The 20,718-nt window shown below is 48.6% G+C and overlaps 3 protein-coding genes across 3 annotated transcripts; all 3 read left to right on the forward strand.

The window, feature by feature from the left end:
* Nucleotides 1-201: 201 nt before the first annotated feature.
* Nucleotides 202-8,944, forward strand: ATNIH1004_008007 (Type I Polyketide synthases (Type I PKS); the record flags this gene model as incomplete). Its single annotated transcript, XM_033572620.1, has 14 exons — nucleotides 202-813; nucleotides 887-1,235; nucleotides 1,314-1,398; nucleotides 1,460-1,619; nucleotides 1,682-2,209; nucleotides 2,286-2,406; nucleotides 2,470-2,629; nucleotides 2,690-5,060; nucleotides 5,136-5,471; nucleotides 5,536-5,597; nucleotides 5,671-5,759; nucleotides 5,865-7,624; nucleotides 7,703-8,026; nucleotides 8,102-8,944. The coding sequence occupies 14 exons, from the start codon at nucleotides 202-204 to the stop codon at nucleotides 8,942-8,944; spliced, it is 7,800 nt and encodes a 2,599-aa protein (XP_033425935.1).
* A 5,108-nt stretch (nucleotides 8,945-14,052) lies between these two features.
* ATNIH1004_008008 (fungal specific transcription factor domain-containing protein) lies at nucleotides 14,053-15,735 on the forward strand (the record flags this gene model as incomplete). Its single annotated transcript, XM_033572621.1, has 3 exons — nucleotides 14,053-14,927; nucleotides 14,975-15,263; nucleotides 15,349-15,735. 3 exons carry the CDS (start codon nucleotides 14,053-14,055, stop codon nucleotides 15,733-15,735), a joined length of 1,551 nt encoding a protein of 516 aa, XP_033425936.1.
* A 1,596-nt stretch (nucleotides 15,736-17,331) lies between these two features.
* Nucleotides 17,332-19,662, forward strand: ATNIH1004_008009 (uncharacterized protein; the record flags this gene model as incomplete). The annotated part of the gene is made up of 7 exons (XM_033572622.1): nucleotides 17,332-17,519; nucleotides 17,575-17,674; nucleotides 17,724-18,080; nucleotides 18,133-18,751; nucleotides 18,855-19,068; nucleotides 19,518-19,558; nucleotides 19,649-19,662. 7 exons carry the CDS (start codon nucleotides 17,332-17,334, stop codon nucleotides 19,660-19,662), a joined length of 1,533 nt encoding a protein of 510 aa, XP_033425937.1.
* Between the last annotated feature and the right edge of the window lie 1,056 nt (nucleotides 19,663-20,718).

Raw genomic sequence — 20,718 nt, forward strand, 5'->3', positions numbered from 1 at the left:
TTGAATTGAAAGATGCTGAAGTTCACGTCACCAGTTCCGGAGGGAGCGCAGACAAGGAGTGTTTTGTCCCTCCTTGAATTTCTTCTTACACCGAATAGCCCAATATTCTGAATAGAAACTGGAGGTACGGCTACTTGCAGTGTTTTCTTGCTCACCTCATTACCCATCTCGTAGTTTTTTTAGCTATTCTATCTATCCGCCATGGGATCTGCTTGTACAGGCGACGCCCCGCCACCGCTGGCCGTGGTGGGGTTCTCGTTCAGGTTCCCCCAAGATGCCGTGTCGCCGAACTCCTTTTGGAGGATGCTGCTGGACGCACGATGTGCTAGCTCGGATTTTCCTCCAAGTCGGATGAATATCGACGGTCACTATCATCCGGACAAAGGTCGGCTCGACAGCACCTGTGTTAGAGGCGGACATTTCCTGGCGGAGGATCTGGGCGCCTTCGATGCACCATTCTTTGCGATGAGCGCGGCGGAGGCGGAGGCCATGGACCCCCAACAGCGACTGATTTTGGAGACAACATATCGAGCTCTAGAAAATGCTGGCCTCCCTATGGAGCACGTGGCCGGCTCCAGGACAAGCGTGATGGCTGGCTCCTTCAGCGATGACTACTTCTTGTTGCAAACCAAGGACCCACTGAAGATGCCCAAGTATATGTCCATTGGCAACTCACGGAGTATGCTAGCCAACCGCATAAGTTGGTTCTTCGACCTGGTCGGCCCTAGTGCCGCCGTCGACACAGCTTGCTCAAGTAGCCTGATGGCCGTTGACCTTGCTTGTCAGTCGATCTGGAGCGGAGATGCCACCATGGTGAGTTCCCCCCCCCCTCCACATTCTGAGCAATTAAATGGACACCCACCCCGCGTTGACTAACAGCAGAAAGGGTCTAGCTATCGGCAGCAACGTCATACTGTCCCCTGAGATGACCATAAGCCTGGATAATCTCGGTTTGCTGTCCCGTGACGGTTGCTGCTACAGTTTCGATCAGCGAGCCAATGGTTACGGTCGAGGGGAGGGCGTAGGGGTCTTGGTGATCAAGCCACTGGAAGCAGCCATTTGCGATGGTGACCCCGTCCGCGCCGTCATCCGCTCGTCAGCGTCAAATCAAGACGGGAAGACGCCGGGAGTCACGCAGCCCAGCAAGGCATCTCAACTACGCCTGATTAGGGATACCTACCGCAAAGCAGGGCTTGATATGGGCGTCACAAGGTATTTTGAAGCCCATGGTACAGGTAAAGAACCCCCCTGGACGTTCAGAGCTTCACGACTGCATATATATCATCCGCCTGAATCAAGCTAATTAGGCTTAGGCACTTCGGTGGGCGACCCGATTGAAGCAAGAGCAATTGGGACGGCATTTCGGCAACACCGCTCCGCAGGAGAGCCCTTATATGTGTACGTGATGCGCCGTATTTGCGGCAGTAGATGTTGTGAGACCGAATACTGACGAGGACAGGGGATCTGTCAAATCAAATCTGGGACATCTGGAAGGCGCCAGCGGGGTTGCTGGAGTCATTAAGACGATTCTCATTTTGGAAAAAGGTCTTATTCCACCCAACAGCTGCAACGCACAGCGCCAGAACATGCAGATTGACGACGAGTTCCTCCATATCCAGGTATTCTAGATGGTTCCACTGAACAGTATCCCGGTGCTGACTGAGGAACCATGGTATGATAGATTCCGAACCGCACGGTTCCATGGCCCAGCAATGGCTTGCGCAGAGCCTCCGTTAGCTCCTTCGGGTTTGGAGGAGCGAATAGCCATGTGGTCTTGGATGACGCCTACCACTATCTCCACCTGAATAAGCTCAATGGCCACCACCGAACTTTGACCCCAGGCGCACCTTCTCTCCATGGGATTGGCTTCACCCTTACCAGTCAGGATAATGAGGCTAAAGGGTCAGCAAGCCACATGGTTGACCAAGAGCCCGCCAAGTTGCTCGTGTGGTCGTCAGCCGATGACGGCGGGATTCAGCGCCTGGCAGAAGCGTGGAAGCCCTACCTAGACAGCTTATCAATTTCACAGTCGGATCGAATAGCGTTCCTCCACCACCTGGCGTACACCCTGAGCGTACGGCGCAGCCACCTACAATGGAGGACATTTGTGGCTGCTAATCCCTACCAAAGGCTTGATAATCTGGTGGACCGCTTCATTACCCCCGTGCGAGCTCTGTCGTCGCCGAAGTTGGCATTTGTATTTACCGGGGTAAGTCCAATTGATCACCTGCTGGCTGATTGGAGCTATGGTCTACCTGAATACACTTCGTCTAACAAGCTTTCAGCAAGGAGCTCAATGGCATGCGATGGGGAAGGAACTTTTCGATCGATATCCTGTTTTCAAGAGCAGCATGATGGATGCCGAGAGAATCGTTCAGTCGTTTGGGTGCAACTGGCAGTTCCAAGGTGGGTGGTTTATCCTATTCCTGCTCTCTTTTTCCACTTTCCTTGCGACGCTGATATTTGAAGACGAACTGCAACGTTCGGAGCCCGACTCGAAGGTAAAGGATCCTACGTTGGCCCAGTCCCTCTGCACGGCGCTCCAAATTGCCTTGATCGACTTATTCGCGAGCTGGAATATCACTCCTGTTGCGGTCATAGGCCATTCTTCAGGAGAGGTTGCCGCTGCGTAAGGACCACCCAATTCTATATAGACTTGCGTGCCGGTATTTACTGAAACCTTCTAAAGGTACTGTGCTCGTGCGCTATCTAAGCGTTCTGCGTTGAAAGTGGCGCATCATCGGGGCATCCTAGTCGGTAAAGCTGCAGCCACCAGCCCAGTCAATGGGGCAATGATTTCGGTAGGGCTGTCCGAAGGCGAAATCCAGCAGTATTTGCAGTGCATTGCGGCCCAATGTCACGTCGCCCCGTTGGAGGTAGCTTGCATTAATAGCCCTAAGAGCGTCACGGTTTCCGGGGAGGAGAGGCAGATAGAGAAGCTGCAGGATATACTGGCTTGCCGCAAAATATTTTTCCGTAGGCTGGCTGTAAGCGTTGCCTATCATTCCTCGCAGATGCAGGAAGTCTCCGTGCCCTATCTCCATGCTATTGGAGATATTGAAATGGGTCCTAATCCGCTGGGCGCACCGGAAATGATCTCGTCTGTCACCGGAAACTGGGTCCCCAAGGAGCAGTTAGCAACAGCGGAATACTGGGTACAGAACTTGGTCTCGCCGGTGCTGTTTTCAGCCGCTCTCACGCGGCTGATCTCCTCATCGGCCACCGAAGTGCCCAAAAAGATTGATGGGAGTCATCGTCGTGCCATTCCCATTAGCCATCTCTTAGAGATCGGGCCACATGCAGCCTTGCAAGGCCCTTGCCGGGATATACTGCAACATAGTCAAGCGTCTCACGTTCCCTCATATCTGCCAACCCTGCAGCGCAATATTTCCGCAACCGATACCATATTGCAGGCTGCTGGCCACTTGCACTGCAGTGGTTATCCGATTGACTTGTCACAGGTCAATAATATCTATGACACGTTTCCCGCCGGGAACCGAGCAGAAACGCTCAGTGACTTGCCGGAATACTCTTTTAACCATACCAAGAATTATTGGCAGGAGAGCCGCCTAAGCCTGGCCTACCGGTGCAGGAATTCCGGGCGATTGGACTTACTCGGTATTGCAGACCAGGACCACAACCCCATGGAGGGCAAATGGCGGAATATTTTGCGCAGGGATGAAATGGCATGGATTCAGGACCATAAGATCAACAATTCCATGATTTATCCGGCTGCGGGAATGCTGGCGATGGCGATTGAGGCTGCCACACAGTTAGCTGAGCCCGAGGGGCTGCAAATCTCTTCCTTCGACATCCACGACTCCGTCTTCCACTCTGCCCTGCCGATACCCTCTCATGGAAGCGTAGAGACTACCATCCATCTCCGTCGTACTCGGGGCAGCCAAGTAACCGATTGTGCCTGGTTTGAATTCCGGATCTGTTCACTTGTGGGCGACAGATGGATGGAAAACTGCACAGGCTCCATCTGTGTGAATTTCGAAGGCAAAGAAAAGGGCTTAGACCGCAATGGCCGCGAGGAACAGGCATGGCAGTCTGGCCTGCTGCAGACATACCGCAATGCCGCCGGATCGTGTACCGTGTCGATTGACCCTGCAGCGTTCTACTACATCCTGGCCAGCAGTGGGTACCAATATGGCCCGGCATTCCGGGCCATAACAGCTCTTCATTCCGATAACGGCAAGCACACAGAGCTACTATCGGATGTCCAGACGTACCGGGAGACTAGCGGGGAGAATTTAAAGGCAGAACAGCATGTCATCCATCCGACTACGTTGGACGCTGTCATCCACACGATTTGCGGAATCATCACGGAAATGGGTCTACATACTGGAGTTGTGGGGGTTCCTGGGCGTATTGACCGCATCTGGATATCCAGGTCAGGCCTTAGCTACCCAACTGCGGAGACCATCAAAGTTCATGCCCGGTCCCGCCAATCCGTTATCGGAGATTTGCGGTATTCGATAAACGCATTCAACCATTCGGTGAGTCGTGTGCTCATAGCCATGGAGGGGCTCCGAGTCGCTCCTTTTGCCGGCTCCAGGTCGCTTTCCGGAGAAAGAGCAAAGGCAGATAACCTCTGCCATTACGTCCAGTGGAAGCCAGACATGAGCCTGCTGGAAAAGGATGAGCTTTGTGGATTCTTCGAAGACGGACGGGCTGCAGAATCAGAGCCGGTCCAGTTCTTCACAGACTTGGATTTCCTGATACTGGCTTCGCTCATCAGGGCTCTCGATCAGATGCGCCGCAAGAGCGGCCCGAGAGATCTTCCTCCTCATCTACGGAAGTATCTGAATTGGGGGTTGCACCAGCAGAGGCTCCTGGAATCGGGAAGATCACCGTTCAGCGCTCTAACCTGGAAGAACCGGCTGAAAGATGATGATTTCCTTCTTCAATTACATGAAAAACTAGCCGGCACCAGCAAGAGAGGCTTGTTCGTGAGCACCATATGTCAACACCTTCCTAGCCTCGCTACCGGAGAGTTGGACCTTCTTAGTTTGCTCTTCACTGGGGAACTCTACCGAGACTCTTACTATGAGATCGTACGTGATATCTGACCCACTTGGGCTCCTGAAGCCCATGGAACTGGAGATCTAACCGCGTGTCCCTCCCCGTAGGTCAACACCCAGCCTAGGATGCTTAAGTTTGCCACATACCTCGACGCTTTAGCACATAAAAACCCCCACATGAAAATCCTCGAAGTTGGTGCGGGGACTGGAGCAATGACTAACTACTGCATCAATATACTGGCGAGAAACAAAAACAGTGACCAGGAGGTGCCACGGTACGCCCGGTGGGATTTTACCGATATCTCCGCATCATTCTTCGCTAAGGCACGAGAGGCCTTTGCAGATCAGGGTCCACGGATGCAATTCAGGGCCCTCAATATTGAGAATGACCCGGAACAGCAGGGGTTTGAGTGTGAGAGTTACGATATGGTGGTTGCCTTTTTAGTGAGCGCACACCCTTCCTGGAAATGGCGTTTACCGTTCTAATGGGCTCGGATTTTTTTGACAGGTCTTGCATGCAACGGCCAACCTCAATGCAAGCTTGACAAATGTTCGAAAGCTTCTTAAGCCGTAAGTCTCGCAGTACATTTTTGAGGTCCCGCGACAACAATTTACTACACAACGCTGACGCAAGGAGCTCTAGGGGTGGCCAATTGATTCTCCTGGAGCTTACCCGGCCTGAGGCGATTCGAACCGCATTTATATTTGGGCTGTTGGACGACTGGTGGCGAGGTAGGCATTCAAGTTCTCTCTTTCCCTTCTCTACTCTATTCTCTCTGTTTATCTGTTGCCTTTGTTTAAAGTCCTTGGATTGTCTGTGACTGACTGTGGTCACAGGCATGGAACCGGAACGTAAGCATAGTCCCTGCGTTAATGAGGCCCAGTGGAATGAGTACCTGGTGAAGAGCGGGTTCTCAGGCTGCGATGTAGCAATTCCGGACTATAGCAATTCAATATGCCAGGAAGCCTGTCTGATATTGTCGACGGCAATCGAAACGCGGGTCGTTCAGCAGAGCCCACCCCCCCCTGTTCATATCTTGTTCACACAGAGCAGTACGGCGCAGCTCGCGATGGCACAGCACTTAGAACGACGTCTGAAGAGATCTACCGATTTAACCATCACACTTGGATCGCTGGAGGACACGGTACTCAGTCAACCGTGCCCCGAGGCGGTGCACGTTTCCCTCGTCGAGACTGACACGCCGTTCCTGTACGACGTCACGGAAGAAGACTTTCGCCTCTTGCACCACTGGCTCATTCTGTCTACGAAGGTGGTCTGGGTTAACAGCGGTGGCGGCCAGGAGCCATGGCCAAAATCCCGACTGGTGGATGGGCTTTTCCGGGTATGGGGTGAGGAGAACGACCGGGCCGAGCTGACCACGGTTTCCCTCGACCCGAGTGCCGCATCGATTGAGCACCAACTACAACTGATTGAAAGGATCATCCGAGGAATAACAGCTGGCCATGTCACCGATACAGAGTACATTGAACAAAGTGGGATGCTCCATGTTGGCCGCGTTGTGCATGCCAGCGCTATGAACCAAAAGCTCGCCAGTCGAAAACACCCACGAGCCGTGCCGCAGATGATCAGAAGCAGTCCACCTCTTCGACTGGAGATTGGCTCTCCGGGGCTGTTAGATACCCTACAGTTCGTCAAGGACCGTTCGGTGGAGCAGCCTTTAAAGCCCACAGAGATCGAAGTTCAGGTCAAGAATGTCGGATTGAACTTTCTGGACGTACTGATTGCGCTGGGCCGGCTGGATAGTAAAGCTCTCGGGGTTGAGTTTGCCGGGCAAGTCACCCGTGTTGGGGAATCGTGCCAAAGATTCCAACCTGGTGACCGCGTCGTTGCATGCCACGCCAGTCGCTACGCCTGTTATGTCCGACTGGGCGAGGACATGGCTGTGGTCAAGATCCCCGACCAACTTCCCTTCGCAGAAGCCGCTGCTCTCCCAGCGGCATACGTGACGGCGTGGATCGCCCTCCACGATATTGCCAATCTGCAGCGTGGGGAATCAGTCCTCATTCATTCTGGTGCTGGAGGCACCGGGCAAGCAGCGATCCAGGTGGCACGATACCTGGGTGGGCAAATCTTCACCACGGTAGGATCCGAGAGTAAGGCAAAATTTCTCACCGACTACTATCGAATTCCATCCGACCACATCTTCTCCAGCCGGAATACTCTTTTCGCTCGGGGAGTTCGACGTCTCACAGCGAACAAGGGGGTGGACGTGGTGTTCAATTCCCTATCGTCGGACGGGCTTCTAGCTTCATGGGAGTCTGTCGCACCGTACGGCCGGTTCGTGGAAATCGGCAAGAACGACATCCTTTCCAATTCCAAACTCCCTATGTTACCATTTCTAGGAAATGTGACCTTCAGGGCATTCGACTTGGCGGCAATGACACTGGAACGACCGCATCGAGTAGCAGAGGCCTTAGAGCACATCCTATCGCTAATCCTAGAACAGCACCTATGCCCGGCCTCCCCTTTGAGAGTGTATGGGCTATCTGAGATCGAAACTGCGTTTCGACAGATGCAGAGCGGCAAAAATATAGGGAAGACCGTTTTGGAAATGAGGCCAGAGGACTCGGTGATGGTAAAAGCTCTCCCCCCTCCGGCGGGGATCCATTTGATCCCTCCTGTAATGTCGACCATTCCTGACACGTGAGAATAGGCTACGCTTGAGGCGAACCCAATACGTTTATTCGATTCCAATGGGACCTACGTCATCGCTGGCGGTCTAGGTGGTCTAGGCCGCAGTGTCGCTCGGTGGTTCATCGACCGTGGAGCGAAGAACCTGCTTCTACTTTCACGGTCCGGAAAGGAGAGCGCTCACGCGGCAAGGTTGACGGCAGACATACAGGCCTGTAGTAATGCCAAGGTGGAAATCCTGGCCTGCGATATTACCGACTGCCGTTCTCTGGAATCTTGCCTCCGTCACGCCCAGCAGTCAATGCCCCCGGTGAAGGGATGCGTGCAAGGAGCAGTGGTGGTTAGTGTAAGTATTGGCTGGCTTGTTCTGGAAGGAAATTTCTGCGTACATCAGCTAATCCCCATCTTCACACCATAATAGAATTCCTCCTTCCCGAGCCTGTCCTTTGAAACTTGGCGGGCTGCCACAGCCCCCAAGGCTCAGGGATCTTGGAATCTCCACAAGGCTCTCCCTTCAGGCATGGACTTCTTCGTTCTCTTGTCGTCTATTGCTGGCATCTATGGGACACGGGGAGAATCCGCTTACGCTGCAGGCAACACCTTTATGGACGGGCTGGCACGCTACCGCGTCCGACGCGGCGAGAAAGCAGTCTCGATCGATTTAGGCCTGTTTGTCTCCACAGGAGTGGTGAATGACCATCCCGAACTTCGCAAGAAGGTCCTCACAAACTCATCCTTCGTGCCAGTCACCGAGTCTGATCTCCATGCGCTGCTGGACCATTACTGCGATCCAGATGTAGGCATCCTACCCGTGGACAAGAGCCAGATAATAGTGGGTATCGCACCACGCGTGCGTGAAAATGGAATGCACACGAGTTGGCTCCAACGGCCCTTTTTCCAGCACTTGTCCCTAGGCACTTCAGCCACAGCGTCAGATTCCTGGCAATCCGAGGCTACCGATTTCGCTGCGGCTTTCTCCAGCGCACGCTCCATCAAAGAGGCCACTGCTGCTGCATTTAAGGCTCTGAAGCTGAAACTCGCCGAAACACTGTCCCTACCCATGGACGGGTTGGACACTGACAGGCCGATGCACCAATTCGGGGTTGATTCACTGACGGCGGTAGAGCTGACCAATTGGCTATCCCAAGAGCTGCGCGCGGATATTGCTGTCTTAGATATAATGGGAGACGCAAGTATCGCTTCAATTGCTGCCCTGGCGGCGGCTAAGAGTGCTTACCGCGAGGGCGGATGGGGAAACGATTAGGAGATGAAAGCGGTTCTATAGTTCTGGATTCTCGTAGACCTTGTGGGATTTCTTGTACTTGCTAATAATAAGATCGCCTCACATTGACCCTCGACCGGCGCGCTCTAGTGTCGTAGGGTGTGAGATGAGACGAGACTTGTTGGTAAAAACTTGTTTCCATATCTTGTCTATTACTGCAAAACAATCAAGCAGCAGGAGAAGTATTCTTTCAGAGTAATTGAACTGTGACTGTCCTGCAGCCTGTAGCCTTGCTATTCTTTATGTTTGTGAGAATCGCTCTAGGCACAAAATGGTTTGAATGACCTAGCATTCTGTCTAATTCAAAAGGGTCGCCCCCATTTCGATGCAAAAGATGCCGTCCTAGACCATCGAGTCCCAGGTCCTCGCATCCTTTAGAGCTTGGTTCCAGGCGCAATGAATCCGTAATAAATACTGTCGTCGTCTTTGGTTTCTCGAAATGGACGATTTACTTCCTGCTGGCCACATAGTAAGCAATTAGGGTTGCTGCGTTGATGATTATATGTTGTCTTCAAAAGTTAATAATTATCGGGCTGTGATAATGTTGCCTCATTTTGAAACTTTCTGGTATTTTTTTAGTGCAGGGGTGCTCTTAACTCCACACAATCATCTTATGTTTTTCGATATATTTCTAGGTAATAGCTTCTCTAATCATACCCCCATACCATTTTCAATATAAGATCAACGCTTTAGTACATTGTAGTTGGCCTTAAATATCACGTTAACAGTCTAGCTAACGTACCTTCAGGGCTTGGAATTCAGACTGGGGCCTCCTGATATGTGTTGCTGCTATAGTACAATAAAACTCTAATTAACTAAAGGGCTCCAGTAGAACTTGGCACAGACATCTGCAGCTCAGATAGTAGATTGTATCTGATCTATGATTTATCTGTTTAAATTTTGGAATGATTATCTGCAGATATCTGCAGGTAAACAGATAACTGTATCATGTTATGTCATGTCAGTGAATTTCGTCACGTCGCGCAGTTTTCATATGCGTGATGCTTTGTAGCAAGAGGGGAAATCAGGCACATGAGAGCGAATTACGTGTGGCACGGGTGAGGGAGGAACTGGTGAACCATCGGGCAGGGAGAGAGGCGGCCGCCCGGGACGCGCAGGGACGGGCATCTTTTTCTTCGGCCTTGCCTCGTAGACTAGTAACGTTTCAAGATACGCCTATTCTGCTAATGCAAGCTACAGGGATCATCCCGGGGCAGCATTCGCCGAACGAAAGCGCGTGCGGGAGACAAGAAGCGCGCGGGGCTGGGGACGCGCTGCTACGCGAGGGCGACAGTCCCATGGGGTCCGTCAATTTAAGATAGTATCTTACTTATTATCTTATATTATTCGTATTCCTCTCAGACCTGTATAGTGGGGGGCATATATTAGCGATACAGTGTATTTAGTGGGGATACATCGCTAGAATCAAAGACAGTTGCACTCAGTCAGATAACCGGTATGCAACTCGCTCATAATTGAATTCGACAAGCTTATTTAGAAGCGTTCGCCATAGCGATTCATGTATTCCTAACCGTAGATAGAAAGGGTCGTCAGTCGCAGGAGTCTTAAGAACAAAGCCGCCGAGATCTTGGCAGTTAAGGGGTTTTCGCTCGCTCCGGGTGTGGTCTTTTCCCGCGGGTTTTCCCAAGCAGTTAATATGAATATGGGAACAGGTCTAAAATTTTTTTCGCTGATCACATACCAACAGTAAACAGCGGCCAGCTGAGACTGAAAATGCACGACAGAGTTTGGGCGCTGAACTGCAGGGCTAGACCTATGAGGTTCTATTCAAGAACTTCTTAGCTGCCAGAATGTGACAGATCTTACCATAATGTAGATCATGTGGGTGATACCAATCTGGTTAACATGTGGAAGGGATGATCCTATGTGTAAATAAAGCAAACGCATGACCAACTTTCAATATTTTTAGGTTTAATAGTGCCTGCAGCTAAGGATCGGCATATCTGATAGGATTCACAGAATTGCCTTGGCCTTACATAATTTCTCTAAGCAAAGAACAAAGATAAATTCCACTATAAACATGGCAATGGGAGCTCAGTAGAGCAGTGCTTTGGGAAGCTACATAATAATAGGAATAGATAATTTTGTTTACGAGAACTTCAAGAAAGCTGTAAGCAAGTTAAACCCCCAGGGAACAGAGGGTAACGTGCTTTGATATTCTAAAAAAGCAGCGATTGGCAGTTAATAGCAGAACCAGGATGATTTTCCTTCCATGTTTCTAAAATATTGCTAGCTACTCGCCGACCAAAGGCGGGAGATATAATTTTGGGCTTGTAGAAAATCCTAACATATAAGTATTGACTGACCTCCTAATAGTCTTAAGTAGATAGTTCGGGTTACAACATCTTTATCCCAGTTGAATTAAAATTAGCTAATTTGAAATGAGAAGCCACCTTATTTTCTCTTTTGTTGCTGTGGCCTACTTCGGCCAAGTGTATGCTGGCGAGAAATGCAAAGAGCTCCATGAGAAATACGAGGAGCTCTGCAAAGACGGCGAGGGGAGTGTGAACATAGTTGATGACGTTAAACAATGTTTTGCTAGACTCCTCCCTGAAGATATGCCACAGTTCCTTCGAGATGACGTTGAAAAGTGCTCGGAGGAAAATGGAGTCTGCGACAGAGAAGGCCATATGAGAGTGAGTCGATTATTTTCTTTGAGTCTTAAATTATTATTGTTTGCATCAACTCTTAACCAGGTCTACTAGTGCTTTATGAAAGCATATTCACAATTAACTGACGAGCAGGTAAGTTCAGTTTTTATATTTGTATAGTATCTGGCGTCAATCTGCTTACAAAGTATATTGTACATTTAGAAACAAGAAGCGCGTCCGTGGGTTCAGCAACATCAGAATGATAATCCTGAGGAGCTTTGCGAAAAAGCACTGGTAATTATAATACATTTAAATTTTTGCAGCCTCTAGAATTAAGATCTAACTTGGTTCCCTTGAGCAGCAATGCGTAGGATCCTAGGGGCTAAGTTGTCAATTATAAGCTAGCTGCTAAAAATATGCGTGAAGGTCCAATAATGTGACATAGCATCTTTTTGAGCTCGAACAATATTTTAATATAAGCTAAGACGGGCCACGCGAATAGCGAATGTATTCATATTTGCATTTGTCCGGATTTTGCAATGGAATAATAAATTTGATCTCCCTCTCTAGATTTGGATTAGAGGACCTCTTAAAGCGCCAGGGGATATAAAAGTCTTTTAATTGTAGGGACATACCACAACTTATTTACTTATGGAATTTATATACACATAGAATCCTTTTGAGCATTTTTTGACGCTCGGATCTAAATATAGGGTCATTATCGTCTCTGTTTCTCTTGGTGTTCAGCCTGTAGTTTACACAGTCCTCGTACGATTTCGTCGTTTTTAAACAGGGCATTATATCTCTTTTTAATGCCTTAAGTGAGCTATACTATTATGTTGTTATACCACTTTTCAGACAAACTAGGTTGTTTTTTTTGTCTATTCTTCCATGCAAATTGAACCACAGGGCACTTCCAGCGCGCAAGAGGAACTTTGTCGTGACTCGTGACTAAGATACGGTAATAATTTTTCATGTCTCAAATAAGACGATTTTACATAATATCTATCGTCAGGTGTCTGTAAGGCGTAGCACCCGGAGCAGAGGGATAACCCGATGTTCCAACATCCACCCACGGCCATATTATTTAACATTAACTAACTAGTTAGTTAATTTATATTATTAAGCGACATTGTGGCCAGAGCCTTAGGCTTGAACTAGAGGCTCTCTCCACTTTTAAATACAACACTAATACAGATGCAGACCGGCCAGATTGTGTTGGCATCCTACCTAGAGAATATTTAGTGCCGTGGATACGACAGCATGCCCATTATTTTGAATGGCTTCGTGGTAAACGCGTAGTTTGGTAGGGACCGCGCAGCTCGGTGGCCGATTACGTTATAAATAGTTAGTGTTGCTATTATTCAATTATCTACTCCAAAATACGCAGTATACAAGGTAATATGGATTATAGACTGCAGTAGCCAAGAGCTGTTAGTCTTACTAACCTGGATAGGTAAATACAAGTAGCTATCCATCCCAAAGAGGCATAGGCTTCAACGGGGGAAGTGTTCCGTGCCATTAGCCAAGGTAAGATATGACCTGGGATGCAGGTATAATGTAACCTTAGAACCTGACAGCCAAGAACACCGTTTCATTTTTTCTTAAATACCTAGGATGGAGATGTTGAAACATACCCCTGGGATTATTAAATGCACCTTAACTACCATTGTCTTCTATAATTAGCCATTAAAACTACTAGTGTGTGAGTTGAGCACCGGCCAGACATTGGTCCCTATCTACTTTGTACAGATAATGCAAAAAGTTTTACCACCCGGGGTTCTATGGAGGGGTTGGTATGACTAATGAATACATGGGCCACTCAAAAGGTACCATTGCACGATCCTCCAGGGGCGGAGTACGAGTACTAACTACTGTACTGCATAATATAGGCGCGGCTTTGGCTGGTAAACGGGTCAAGCCCACTTCCTTCCCAGCGCTTCAGATCCAGTGCTCCTCCGACGTCCTCCGACCTCATACAATTGTATAAATCACTTTCCATGGAGGCTACTAGTACTCAATTGCCAAAGCGACGAAATGGCAAGCTGCAGGCCTGCGAATCGTGTCGAAGCCTTAAACTCAAATGTGACCATGCGCAGCCAATATGTGGCAGGTGTACCACGAAAGGGATTCGTTGCATCTATCATCCAGCACCAATGACAAAGAATGGAATCCGGGGGCATATGAGACGAATCGTCCGTAGTGGTGCATCGCAGCCATGGAATCATTCCGAGACGTACATTATTTATCTCCCCTGCTGGAAGTGCGAATGCTAATTTACACAGCGAAGGCAATAGTACTGGAGACGATAGCTCTCTAGATATAAGTGCTAGCATTGTCAGTAAAACAATACCCTCATCAGAGAATTGGCAGATAGGTTCACAGATTCTCATGCTCTTAAAGAGTAATATGCTTCCTATCAAGAATCTGGTGAAACAATACTATCAAAGATGCGCCCCCATCATCGCATATCCTCTGATGAAAACAGCTCTTGATTCCCTACCTCAAACGATCGGTGGGCCAGATACTGCAGATGTACAGGGCTCATGCCTGAGAATGTTTGAAAACTCAAGCCAGCGACTTATTGTGCATCAGTCAATGGCCATTGAGGAATACTACCTTGGCATCACAGGGTTGAACATGCGATGGGAAGTCATTGGAAACATTCTTATATTAGCTGCAGTGACTCTCCTTGACATTCCTGACACTCGCCAATTGGACTCTGACCAGAGCCAGGATAGCTCAGGACTATGTCTTTTAGGGAAGCTGCTCTCAGCTGCTGATCGCTGCAAGAAACTTTGTAGTAAAGAAGATGGAAATGAGCTCACTATATGCTTCTATTATAATTACTGTATATTGGCGACCTTACGACATGACGACTCTGGTGTGAATCTCTGCCCCTTGGAAAACGTGAGCGATGCTAATCAACATTTAGTGAGAGAACTCTGGAGTAATGTCAGTGACCTAGCCACCGTGATATATTCAGGTGGCTACAATTTGGATCCCAAAGACGGAAGTCCTCTGTTCCTGAGACAATTACGCCGACGATGTTTTGCCGCAACTTTCTTTGTCGATAAAACCGTGGCAACGTTCCTGAAGCGGCCACCCTTAATCCAAAGTCGCTATTGCGACCTGACACCTCCTTTTGACTTCGACGAAGATGAGATGGCTAAGGATGATTTTTTTATCGGTCCTACTGCACAACCTGTGGATCAGAATGGCTGGGCCATGGATCGTGGAAAGTTGAGACCGATCACATTCATCCGATTCCGTTTTATTCTGGCCATTATCCGAGAACAAGCTCTGGAAGTGGTATTGACTATAGATAAGCAGAACCTCGCAGAACAGGCAGCGTTTGTATTTCCTCTTGGCTATATGAACATATCTAACTTTCTGCTAGTCGCGTTCTACAGGAAGCAGAGACCACATGGAATGCTCGCCCAGCTTCCATGCATTACAGCTCGACTCTATGGGACCAAGGCCGTGACCATGAGGAAGTATGGTCTTTGATGCTACTCCATCTGGATTACTGGTATTCAATTTTCCTTATTTATATGACTGTTGTGCAGCACACCTCGACCAAGCCACCAGCCATTTATAGCACGGCAATGGAGCTCCTGTCAACGGTCCTGATTATTAATCGGCAGCGAATCCGAGTTTCTGGCCTAAGGACTGATCTCTCTTGGGCGGTATTATCCTTCGTGATCCAGTGGTTTTCTTTTTTTCTTTTTTTTTTTTTTTCATTCCAGTTCGCTGATGCAGCCATTCCCATAGTTCCTCTTTTACGGACTCCCAAGTGCAGAGCTTCTAGCTCACGAGCTTCTTCGGGAATCACGAAATCCCTCCTCGCAAAACGCCCAACTGCCTCATTCGGAGCTCATCAGGAACCTCAGTGTATTCATGTCCTGCCTTGACTGGGTGGCAATGCCGGCGCATCGCAACCATGGGCTCTGCAAACAAGCCGCAATAAAACTCGAAGGGATCCTCGACCAGACGCTAAATCCTCGCTTTCAACAACAGCAACTTGCACAGTCAATCTTGACTGCTGATGGTTTTGGCGGCGATGGAGTGAGTAATCTCGACTTTTCATTTGACTGGTGTCAGTTTTCCAATTGGGATCCGGCGCCAGGATTATCCGCTCTGTACAATATTTCGGGTTAGGGCTTGTTTCGTAAGGAGATATAGCGGCCCAAGAATTCATCTTTTTGACTACTCATATTGTAACAGTAAATTAATCGCTAGAGTGAATGTCCATTAGCAAGGGTCATATAATAAAGAGGGGTCATGATGCAATATAGGGTGGCGAAGCCCTTAAACTCTTCCCGAATAGATATTCAAGCCAAGTGGAGGGCAAGGTTACAATACGTTTTAGCCTACGGGTGTGAAGTGGAGTTGGACACGGAAGTCAAGTTGAAGCTTGAATTGTTGTTGGGCGAAGACAATATTGGTGCGGACCTAATAGTGGAGATCTGTAGCCCCACTGTATGTAGTAATCGCGATTACTGGAATAGATTCAACAGGCTAATGTACTACTCGCATACTCCGTCTACTCCGTCTACTCCAGGTTGAGCTCCGGGATCAAGGCAGACCCACATCTTAATCCGAGTATATTGGATTAACGAGGCAGCAGTCTCCCCACTCACTAGATCCGAGGGTCATTGATCCCGATTGGCATCCGACGGCGATTTTGGAGGCTTGTGCCTCTTAACTAGGTAGGTCATCCATCTACTCAGATTGCGCATTGATCCCTGCATCGGCTCGGCTTGTATTTCCAAATATGTATGAGCTTTGGTCGGAAACGCTCCACACCGAATGCAACAGTGGTCAATAACTAAGGGAGTTCCCTAAAGATACTGTCAATTGGCTTGCTTGATGATTAAGCGAGGTCGTGTGGGCATGCGCCCATGTGTTGCCGTATGCTCCAACAAGATGGGGAGCTCACGTGCTACTTAGAGCAACCAAGCCCTTATACATAGAGGGCGGCTGTTAAGCTATGGATATGTCCAAGGACATGGCGACTAATTTCTATCTATCTCCGATATGCCTTCTGAGCGCTAGATCATCCTTGAAACCTTGGCGTGCTAGAAAACTAGATTCTTACGCCATTCCCGGCGACAATGTTTCTTGATAGACAGGCCTATGATGGTGGTGCTATGTATACAACTCTGGCGGCAAACCCTGCTTCTCACAGTGTCGATGATGCTCATGATGCTTATGGTGTGTATGATTACGTTTCTTCTAACCTGGACGCTTACGCTTCCATCATGCTATCCTGCATATTAGAGCGAGTCCAGGGGTCAATTTCTAGCAAGCTGTAATGGACCCTATATAAGCCGACTGTTTTCATACCTATGTGGTCCGATGGGATTAGTTACCTAGAACTTATGAGTAGCGGCCACCGGCCACCCTTTCAATAGGATAAGCAATCGCTTCCAACACATCTGAGTGATTTGAATGTTTAAACAACATTTATAAACGGTATTTAAACCCAAACCATACCGTATGGGGACCACCATATCTTGATACTGGATCATGTTCAGGTTTCTTTAGGTGGTGTACAGGGTGCCAAAGTTCCAAAGGATTGCATGAAATTGCTCTCAAAAGCGACCCTTGAGTGGGTACAGTTTGCATCCAGCAGATGGAACGTCGCCGACCATTTCCCGACCACGCTAGGCTTGGGTTATTTGTTTATATATCAGCCCTCTTTCAAATAAAAAGAAAAAATGCCAATCTGATCTACGCTTGCACATCCAGGCCATGTCGAAAGATCAACCCTCCCAAATCTCTCTTGAAGTCCATGATCAAGAGGCACAGATTACTCATGTGCCCATAGATACACACATTGTCGACTTTGATGGACCAGATGACCCCGAGAACCCTACAAATTGGCCCCGCTGGAAGAAGGTTGTCACGGTGGTCATTGTGTGTGCGCTGCGACTAGTACCGTAAGTTGTGCATCAAATCTGCCCAATATTGTCGGATTAAAACTAACTGACCAAGTCCACTCGGAACCTCGATGATGGCACCTGCAAGCAAGAATATACAACATGACCTGCGATTCCAAAGCGAAGAAGCTGCTTCATTTGTTGTATCAGCTTACGTACTGTTCCCTTTATCCTTGATCACGCCCAATAAAGCTGATGGCGTAGGTCATTGGCTTTGGCATCGGCCCCATGTTCTTGGCTCCTCTGTCAGAAATCTATGGCCGCAACAAAATCTACAAGATCGGGAGCTTTGTTTTCACGGCCTTTACCGTCGGCTGCGCTCTTTCTCAAAACCTAGCCACCCTCGTGGCATGCCGTTTTCTGGCCGGTCTCGTTGGTGGTGCGCCCACCACGAACGCTGGCGGAACCATTGCAGATATGATTCCCATAGGGCGCCGTGGTGCCATCCTCAGCCTGTTTAGCGGAGTCGACGTTGTCGCTCCAGTACTGGGTCCCACGGCTGGAGGCTATATAGCCGTCGAACTAGGCTGGCGATGGATATTCTGGTTATTAAGTATCTTGGTATGGCAAAACACAATACTTATGATCTGCTTTGCTAACTTTCCTCGCATAGAATGGCACAGTCTGTATCGCATGCATTCTCTTGCTCCAGGAGACCTACCACCCTGTCATCCTCGCCCGAAAAGTGAATCGTCTCCGCAAGGTCACTGGCAACAAAGAACTGCGCGCCAAAGAACGCACCACCAAGCCTTTGAAAGAACTACTAGGCGGTGCCGTCCTACGCCCCATCCGGGTGCTTATGTTCAGTCCCATCATCCTCGCCCTTTCTCTATATATGAGCTTTGTCTACGGACTCATCTATATCCTTTTCACGACACTCTCCATCGTTTTCCAGGGCATGTACGGGTTCGACACTGGTGCTGCAGGCCTCACGTTCCTAGGTTTCGGGGTTGGAATGGTGCTGGCCTTGTTGGTGGCGGGCTACTTTAATGACTACATCCACAACCAGCTGAGCAGGAAGCATGGTGAAGAGAAACCGGAGTTTGTTCCGACCATTGCCCCTCGTACATACATGCATCTCTCTTTCGATGCTGATAGGTCACACCAGGTTCCGCCTCCCGTTCCTAATATATGGTGCACTCGCTCTTCCTATCGGGCTATTTGTGTATGGGTGGTCGGCGTATTACCGCGTGCATTGGATCCTTCCCATTATTGGTACCAGCTTTGCTGGTGTAGGTATAGTCTTCTGTGTTGTATGTTATCCCATGAACTATGGGCTCTCTCATTTTATTCGTAGCTATCCCTGTGTTTTCTCTCTGGCTCTCTAACTTCTAGGCCTCCAGGTTCCGACCCAAGCATATATCATTGATGCTTTTCCTCGCCACTGCGCCAGCGCCCTGGCGGCCAACAACCTCCGTAGTAGTACTAGTGGCGGGACGCTCCCTCTCGCTGGACCGAGCTTGTACGAAAACTTGGGATATGGATGGGGCAACTCGCTGCTAGCGTTCTTGTCTCTAAGTTTTGGTGTTCTACCGATTGTGTTTTACAGGTATGGGGAGGCCCTGAGAAAAAGGTTTCCAGTAAATCTGGGCGATTGAGAACTCGGCGATGCCAGATGGCAAACTCATGCAGAAGATTGCACAGTGGTGGTGGCCTTGCCTTCACAGCCGATATTACTTACCAGTCCCCTAATTTTATTCTTACTCCTGTGTACTTTGTTGTTACTCCTAGTGAACTTATGCATGTAAGAATGGTACAATAAAAGTGGAAACCAACAGATTAGAAGCGAATGGTCGTATGCAGCATAAGCATGCAAAAACTATTATTGTAACCCATCGGAGTTTAGTATTCGGACATTTTTTATAATTAGACCAGGCCCCAATTCTCGAACCAGTGACTGATTTCTCACCCATCATCTACTAGCAAAATACCCATTTGGTGGGGTATATGCATCCTACCGAGACTACAGCTCATGTAACGATTTCTAATTGGGTGGAGACTCCGAGGACTCCTGGGACTAGTCTCTGGCGATGAAATTTGTAAATCTCCGAAATGCGCCACTGGTGAAGCAGAAGGGTCAAGGTTACATTATTCCTGGGGGCCGGAATGTATACTCTGACTCCCTGCAGTGTCTACGGTTTAGTTTTGGGGCTCTGCAAACTGTTCAGCGGTGGCATGCTCTTTTATTATAGTTCCCGGCCATTATCTTATAAACAGGGATGTTCTACCTAGCCAGTCTATTTGGTTGTAGCAAAAGTACGCTGTGTACCAGGATGTTTTTTGCAGAGGTTGTCCGCGGATGTTCTCCCACTCCAGACCTATACTGTATGCTTATTTTCAATAATCACTTAGGATAAATATCAGCAAGACATTCTAAATATATACTATATATAGAACTCGTTAAGTCAATATGGAAGTCCCTCATACAAACCCTTCGAGAAGCCTTAGCTTAGTATTTAATCCACTTCCGTTTCTCTTGTTTTGTTTTCCTTTCCTTTTACTCTTATTCATTTCTTATATTTCCTTCCCGTATGTAGGGGGGCTTTTTTGATACCGAACTAGCCAACCGTGCCGATTATGAGCCGTCATTTAGTCCGGTTGAGTCCCGAGCTCCGATATTCACGGGAACAGGTGGGCCAAGCCAATAACAGTTTCATTACTACTGGTTATGCCCGAGCTCCGCGACAGTTCTAGGCCGTCTATACAGCCGCTACTCCTCTCTAGATATGACTGTAGATATGAGCTGAGCCCTCTGTACTGACTGGAATTATCTCAAGTCTCATGAGCGTTACACCGCTAGTAAACAACGTGGTATTGCCTTGGGCTATTGCTTTACAAGCAGGGTACATTACATAACGACAAGTTCCCCCCCACGCAGCCCCTTCCCCTCCTCAATATTCAATATCTACTCATTCTGGACCTATCTATGATATTCAACAGATTATATACGTTTTTTTAATGTATACAATGGACATCGCATCTCTTCTTAATGTTACGGAAACACTATAATCCGCCCGACTTGGCGGTGCGGAGTATCTGACGATCGATTCAACCCCTGAATCCTTTAGATAGTTGAGTACCCAAGGTCTAGAGGTAGAGCACCTAGATAGGAATGCAAGAGACTCAGTTGGTTGAGATACTGTGATTCCTGGTGTTTCCACTGAATGACATCTACTTCCTAATTGGGCTAGTTGGCCTG

This window comes from Aspergillus tanneri, assembly GCF_003426965.1.
Source record: "Aspergillus tanneri strain NIH1004 chromosome Unknown AapTan_7_pilon_pilon_pilon, whole genome shotgun sequence".
Taxonomy (NCBI): domain Eukaryota; kingdom Fungi; phylum Ascomycota; class Eurotiomycetes; order Eurotiales; family Aspergillaceae; genus Aspergillus; species Aspergillus tanneri.